The following is a 7,838-nucleotide window of genomic DNA, read 5'->3' as shown; positions in this document are numbered from 1 at the left end:
CCTCTTTGGAAAAAGTAGGGGCCATAGATCATACTGTGGCTTGTGTCTCTTTTCCCTGGTGTGTCTTCAACCTTGGCAAAATAACCTGTACATTGATTGAGACTTGGCTCAGTCCTTTGGTTCATGTCAAAGCTGGCACATATGACATACCTAGCCTAGCAATTCATATTTAATATTTGTTCTCCGGGCTTTGGGGTAGCAGAGATAGAACAATATACCGAAGCAATTTCTCTTCAAAGAGTTTTCAAACAATTTATTTCACAGGAGAGGTGGAGAAGGCCAATCTTCTTCACACAAGTTTTATAACCCATTAAAACAGTATCTTTCTAATCCCCTCAGAGTGGAAAACAGGTAATTCTCAACCTGGAGACAAGCTCTAAAGTACAGAGCTATCACCTGCTGCAGGAGGTGTGAAGGCTCATTCTTAAAGTTTTCTCGCATTTATTTTCCATTTTCTTAGCACAGAATGTTCTTTCCAGCAAGGTCCATTAAGAGAGACTGAAATATGAACACGGCTGCATTGGATTCCAGAGGAGGACTTGATCAAATACATAGAAATGGTGGCTTCAATGATCAAATTATTTTGCTTCTAGTCAAGTCAGATACAAGTCTGAGTTTTCTTTTCAAAGCTCCCTTATGCTGAGAGGAAGTAAGAACAGAATCAGACTGCAATCTACAACACAAGTGCCTGAACTCCTTTTCCATGAAGAGCTTCTGTAGAATTCCACACTGCCTTAAGCACAACCTCACTCTTTCTCTCACTCTTGGGAAAGAAAAGAGTGAAAGATGCATCCGTGTAATTTACAACCTGAGTACGATCCCCCCAAGGTTGTTAATACATAGTTTATTATAATCATGTGGGAAGTAAGCACACAATTAGAAGTCTTTTCTATACAATCTAATGTCATTTCTGACTCTGGTATCTCATAACCAAAATGAAGCTATTTTTCCTTTGTAAGCTCCTGATGTCTTTTGTTCAAATCACTTTAAAACATAAAGGAACCTTAAAAAGCAAACAAAGGCTGATGCACAAATAAATTGCTTATGCCCTATCTTATTTTGGTAAGTCTAGATAGGCTCTAATTATTTGGTCATAATGTAAACAGATTGTTTAGAAATAACAGATATTTGATTCATAAAGCCCACTGTTGAGGCTTTCATGATACTGGCTCTTTTAACATGAGAAGAGGCAAAACGTGAAGTTCATTGCTGCAACATAATCAATTTATACTTTGTTTTTCAAAATGTGTTGTCCCTGAGCTAGAAGGCAGGCTGGGAAGAGTGTGGGGCTCCCAGGAAAAAAGATGGGGTGGCTTCATCCAACAGTGCCATCTGCATGGTGAGGCTGGGGCTGAACACCAAACTGTGCTGAATTGCAAGGAGTTTCCCCCACACGTGTTATTTCCACAACTTAAATTTTAAATTTCTTTCTCACCCAGACTTGTCTTCTGAGACAAAAAACGAGTCCGTAAGAGGGACCCAATCTGTGTCACCTTTTTATCCCCCAGCTCCTATCACAATGCCTAGAATGCAATAGGTGCCAAATAAATGCCTAATTAAAAATCTCTCCACCTGGGGTATCTTCAGAAGAAATCTACATGGGCTATCTTTAGTACTAACCCCACAACCAAAATTTTCCCTCAGTAAAAGAAAAATGACTGATACAGTTTGGCTCTGTGTCTCCACCCAAATCTCATGTTGAATTGTAATCCCCAGTGTTGGAGGTGGGGCCTGGTGGGAGGTGATTGGATCATAGGGGGTTTAGGACAATCCCCCTAGTACTGCCTCATGACTGAGTTCTCATGAGATTCGGTTGTTTAAAAGTGTGTAACCCCAGACGAGCAAGGTGGCTCTTGCCTGTAATCCTAGCACTTCAGGAGGCTGAGGCACCTGAAGTCAGGAGTTCCAGACCAGCTTGGCCAATGTGAGGGAACTTTCTATCTACTGAAAATACAAAAATTACCCGGGTATAGTGGCACATGCATGTAGTCCCAGCTACTTGGGAGGCTGAGGCAGAAGAGTCGCTTGAACTTCGGGAGGCAGAGGTTGCAGTGAGCTGAGATCGCATCACTGCACTCCAGGCCTGGGTGACAGTGAGACTCCATCTTAAAAAAAAAAGAAAGAAAAGTGTGCAACCCCTCGCCCTTGGCTCTCTTTCTCTTGCTCCTGCCATGTAAGATGGGCTTGCTTTCCCTTTGCCTTCTGCTGTTATTGTAAGTTTCCTGAGGCCTCTCCCAAAACAGAAGCCTGTACAGCCCATAGAACCATGAGCCAATTAAACCTCTTTTCTTCATAAATGACCCAGGCTCAGGTGTGTCTTTATAGCTCTGCCAGAATGGACAAATACAACGACTTAGTAAATATTTTTATCTTCATGTAAATATAAGGGAATGGAAATGGAAGGCTTCATTTTTTTAGTAAAGGTATTTTAAGTATCAATAAAAAGAGAGGAAAGGAAATTTGAAGAAATGGGAAAATACACTCTCTAGAATTTGTGTCACCTTGGTAGTGACAGGCCTATCCTATAAATCCCATGACAAAGTGAGGCCGAGGAAAGAAAACCACAGTCCCAAGAAGGTCTTCTCTTCCCTTGGCCTTCATGGCAGACAGAAGTGACCTTCCCAACAGTCTCTGTTCCCGCTCAGTCAGGTTCAACTGCACTGCCCCGAGAAGATGGACAGCAGCTGGGAGACTCAACACTTACTGGCACATTCCCTGCTCTTGGTCTATGAGGTTTTATTCCCATAATAGGGCCCAAGCAAGTACTCAGATGACAATCTTCTGTCCACCCACAGATGCCCTGGGTGATTGACGAGGAAAAGCAGCCCTACCCGTGGTTACTGTAGGCTTCACTGAGGCCACATGGCATGGACCTGTGCCTGCCCTCCTTCTGGGGCAGGGAGTGCTGTGAACCCCCCTGAGTATCTCTGAAGCTGGGGGTCCCCCATGGCTCAGAAACAGGCCCAGAAGTCAGGACACCAGGGACCAACCACACTCCTACTCCTTCCTAGAAACCAGATGCTGGAAGCTGCCTCCTTATTTGGGGAATGGATCTTTCATTTCATAACTGGTTAAAAGGATTTTATATGCAAAGTCCCCAAAAAGAAATTCACTGCGATGCCTAGTTAACTATCCCTAAATTCTTTTCACTGATATTCTCAATTTGCTATTCTCCAGATACCATTTCCTGAATTAAATTCTGTTGATCTTTTTCACTCAAAAAAAGTGATGAGTTATCTCCAGAACATTGATTTTTATCAACCTTGAGAGTAACACTGCCTTTATATATTATAATGATCAGAATGTTCTGTACATTTCCACTGCTTCAAAATTGTTTGTAATAATTACTTGGACATAAGACCTGCCACTGACTCACACTTTATAAAAAGGATTTTAAGTCCATGTGTGTAGCATTACCCAGATATAATTCTCTAGAAAGAGAATTCCCATTTTATTCATTTATTTATTTTTTGCAAACAATTTTAGAGGCAGGGTGTTAAACTGATTAAAATTTCACAAGATTGACATTATTGCTTAAAGTGCTTGAATTGGTTACATTTTAAAAAATTAAGGTACAGATTATTTTAAATAAAAACTACAATATTTTTAGCAACAAAATAATAGGAATGCCACACAAATACAGTAACTATTTTGGTTATACAGAAATGGAAGCCAAAAATAAATTAATGTAATACTGGAAAACAGAAATTTAATTAGGCAGAAAAGTAGGAAATAATTTTCCCTGACCCATGCCATTTACATGAGTTCATTACAATAGTGCTGATAAATGCCTTGACCATATAATAGCAAACAAGGGCAAAACATTTAGTGCACAATATTTTAATACACATGAATATACAAAGTTGATCAAAATGCAATGTTGAAAGATAAAATCCATCTGTAATAAAGCTACACTCCAATATCTAAAATAAGCCCTAAGCTCCAGTTAGAACATAGATCATTATTAGGCATGCCCATGAAATTAAGGGTATCCATGAAAATAAATGCATAGGGAGCATTTCTGACATTTTTTCCCTATTTTACCTTAAATCCAAAATATACCAGGCCATAAAACCAAATATGATTGACTTCCTATTCAAGCTAATGCCCTGCTTGTGTTGTGCCTCACTCTCTTTAGACCAGTCCATTTCCTATGACCACAGAAGGGAAAATGCATCAACACAATAGGACCAGATGCCAGCATTTTACCAACATTTACTTTTAAACACATGATTTTTTTAGCATGCTATGCCGTAACCTAGAGGCTAAACTAGTAAGTAACCAATAAAGCAAATGTTCCTTCTGTATTTTTTTAAAGTGTGAAACATTGTAACTTATTTTGTAACACCCAGCAGTTAAAAGAAATACAGCAGGCCTACTCACTCCTGCAGAGGACACAAGAAATCCTTCGCCGTTGCAGGGAGTACTGCGGAGCCTTTGGGCTATCGCTGACCTCACAATGGTCTCACATCTCCCACACCACTTCCTGCTTTACACTATGAATGAGGGATGTAAACTAAAAGTGTTTGCATGTTACTGTCTTTACATAAAGAGACGTGATTGGGAGAAACCTGCAGCTGCCTAGTGTTTGTTTCATTTATTGAGGAGGAAGAGGGAAAAAATTAGCAGATAGCTCTAAATTTTAAAAAGCTGATGGAGTGTTGCTGGAGAAGTGTGTTTTGGTCTTTTTCCAATCTTCTTTTCGTGCACCATACAACTGTTTCAATGTCTTTGCGATATTTTCTTATACTTACCCTTTTTCGTTCCAAAAATCTATCCATGAATGCTGAATTTTAACTGACTCTTACTATTCAAAGGAATTACCTCGATTAAATCACTGGGAAAAACATTTTGCACAACCAAATAGAAAAGAAATATCCTGAACTTATGACTTAGCATTTAAACATTACTTCTACAGGCTTCCAACTGAAATATTTTTTCTAATAAATTAGCTTCAAGAGGTGTTTCAAAGATAATTTTAATAACTTTTCGTATGAATCAGTTCCAAATATATTAGAGACCAACCATCATGTTCTTAAAACTTTGTAACTTGCAGTCAAATATATGGATTCTATATAGTACAAACATTCCCCTACATCAATCACCTTCAGTTGGAAAGTGCCTCTCCTTAAAAAGAGATCAAGACTCACCTTCCAGGTAGTGATTACTGTGTAAGTTTCATAGAGGAAAAAAAAATATTTATAAATGTGAAATTGCCTCTAAACAAGGCAAGGTACATTTCCACCACTTGTATAAAACAGTAACATGAAGATCACCCTGTTTTGTTTTCTCCAGTGAAAAGTAAAACATTTCACTTCAAGCATAAACAAACGAAATGTTGGCATGCTTACTTAAGTTCTGAGCAATAAACAGTTCAAGATATTTCAAAGATAAGAAATCCAGTTTTCATCTAGATAAAGTGCTATCCTCTTCATTGTTGCAAAATGGCCACTAACATTTTCCATTTCAATTTTAGTTCACATTATGCCCAAAGTTTGCATGTTCATTAGCAGATGCATTAGGTAACAAAAATATGTTCACAGTTTATTATAGTTTATGGAAGTTAAGTGACTTCCAAAGGAAGCCAAGATCTATGACTCAAAAACCAGCTCAACGGCAAAACACCAAATGACCCTTTTAAAGGTACCAATATTCAAATGCTCTAATAAATACATATATAACAAAAGTGAAAAAAGTAACTATAGTGAGATGAGGTTCTTCCAAAAAAATTCGGTCTTGTCAAGCATTCTAGGTGTCTTAGCCAAAGAAACAGCGCCATTTTGTTCATTCCCCCCTCCTGCCCACGGACACTTCCTTTGAGCCACCTCCATACCCAGCTAACTCTGGTATTCCCTCTAGGGAAGGTTCTGTATCAGCCCTGGGACTTGCCAGTGCCTCAGTAAACAGATGGACTATGTTAAAAAGTTAAGTTGTACAATGTGCTGATGGCTGGAAAGATGCAGTACCTTTGTTATTCCTGATAAGGAACAATGCCGTGCTGACTGGCTAAGGGGAGGTTTGCCAGCCCTGCAGCCATTGACTGCGACACATCAGCAGGATTGGAAAGATACCTTGAAAAGCTTAGCAGTGCCAGATACAGGATAAATACAACTCACAGGGCCTTACGTAAGTGTCGCTGAAAATAAACAACATAGAGTTATTTTCCTGAAACTTGGTTTTGGTAGAAAGGTACGAAAATAACTTTTCATTGTCCACAAAAACTTCTTCCTCTTGACTTTGCCTGCCCTGAGCCTTCTTAGCCCCTGGAATTCTAAATGGCTAGGTCAGCACAGCCCAGGGCCAATGCCAGCCAACACCAGCCACCATGGACAGCTTCTCTTCACCCTGTTTCATGTCAAGGATGATTTTAGTATCGAGGTTACTCACTTTTCAACATTTTCACTTGCACAAACTTAAAGCTATAGTTGCACCCCTAAAAGGTGAATATCTACCCAATTCTTCTGTCTTTGTATCAGAAGAGAGGCAGAGAAGCTGAAAATGGGTAGCAATGCTTCCAGGGACAAGTTAAAGGAATGCATTGTAAGAAGACCCTGGAAGCCATAGAAGTTTAGCAAACACCTAAAATAGACCGTAGACATTCATAGGAAATGTCATTCTAATACAGCCAGACATAATGAATGGCATAGCTTTCACCCAGTCCTAAAATTAGCAACTGTTATTCATATAAATCAGACTACCATCTGATTGCAGTTAACTCTATGTCAGACTGAAATAAAACCAAGAGTAGTGCTGCATGTAAAAACACAAAAGGAGAGAGTCTAACACAGCCAGACCATTGAGACTCGGAGTGATACCATTAGTGGGCCACTGGGGAAGAAGAAAGACTGCAGAGAAACCAGGTAATGGTGCTTTGAACATTTTCCCCCACTTGAATTAGTCCCACAGTTCTTTAAGTTACTCTCTTGACTGATAGAATAAAATATATCCAGATTCTGAATTTTTTGATATATCTGACGTCAGGCCATAGAATTCTTCAATAGCTTGAGCATCTATTTTCTGCAATAAAGGAGAAAGAAAACAACACAATTACTTAACATGATTCCTGGGGAAAGGAAATAAAAACTAATGGAATATATATTAAAATGCAAGGAACACAATTTGTTATGAAATCATGATTAGGAACTTTCAATAGCAAATAGAGAATTCCACAGACTTGGCTAAAGGACATCATCACATAAATTGTACATCTCTGGGAAAGAAGGCAATGCCTTCATGCATTAGCAACCCTGTGTGGGCACTCTTTGAAGAACAAGCCAAGACATCTCCCAAATGGTAAACTGATGGGTCCTGGAAATAGCCTTAAGTCTTTTCGGCCACCAGAGTTCATCTCTTTTAGTGTTATTCCACTAAAACTGCTACCCTAGTGGGTTAAAATAGATCATGTCTTTGAGTGTAGAATTCATTCCAGCTAGTATTCTTTTATAACAAAATCAATACATAGAATGTATTGGTGTAATATAAAGATTTCCAGATCCAACAGACTGAATATTTTAAACAATAATCAATACAAGAAAAATTTGTTATAATAATTTTAATAGAACTTTGAAGTCTATTGTTTGCCCTGTGTCAGAGGGGGCTTTAGTCATGATAGGAAACAAGACTTACACTGAAGTATGATTTACGGTGGCACAGATAGAGAGATCCCATGTCTATGGCTGAACCGTGGAGAACACAGCGTCAGTGAGTCCATGATCACACCCCTTCTCCCTTTCCATGGAGCACTGGGATTAGTAGAATTTGGTTTTGAATACAAATTTAAGTTGTTTTCAAATTATATTATGGGGAAACAGGCCCATTTTAGAAAATGTCTATACATA

General features: G+C 38.9%; 1 protein-coding gene across 1 annotated transcript in view; it reads right to left on the bottom strand.

Annotated features, from left to right (window-relative positions):
- Positions 1–232: 232 nt before the first annotated feature.
- The window catches only part of USP46 (ubiquitin specific peptidase 46), a 73,985-nt gene continuing 66,379 nt past the window's right edge, over positions 233–7,838 (bottom strand). Inside the window, exon 9 of the mRNA XM_003268371.4 lies at positions 233–7,017. Within this exon, the coding sequence (XP_003268419.1) occupies positions 6,916–7,017 (102 nt within the window). The 3' untranslated portion in view covers positions 233–6,915. The remainder of the gene's footprint in view (positions 7,018–7,838) is intronic.

This window comes from Nomascus leucogenys, chromosome 9 (assembly GCF_006542625.1).
Source record: "Nomascus leucogenys isolate Asia chromosome 9, Asia_NLE_v1, whole genome shotgun sequence".
In the NCBI taxonomy this organism is placed as follows: domain Eukaryota; kingdom Metazoa; phylum Chordata; class Mammalia; order Primates; family Hylobatidae; genus Nomascus; species Nomascus leucogenys.
This window is presented reverse-complemented; position numbering and strand designations above follow the sequence as displayed.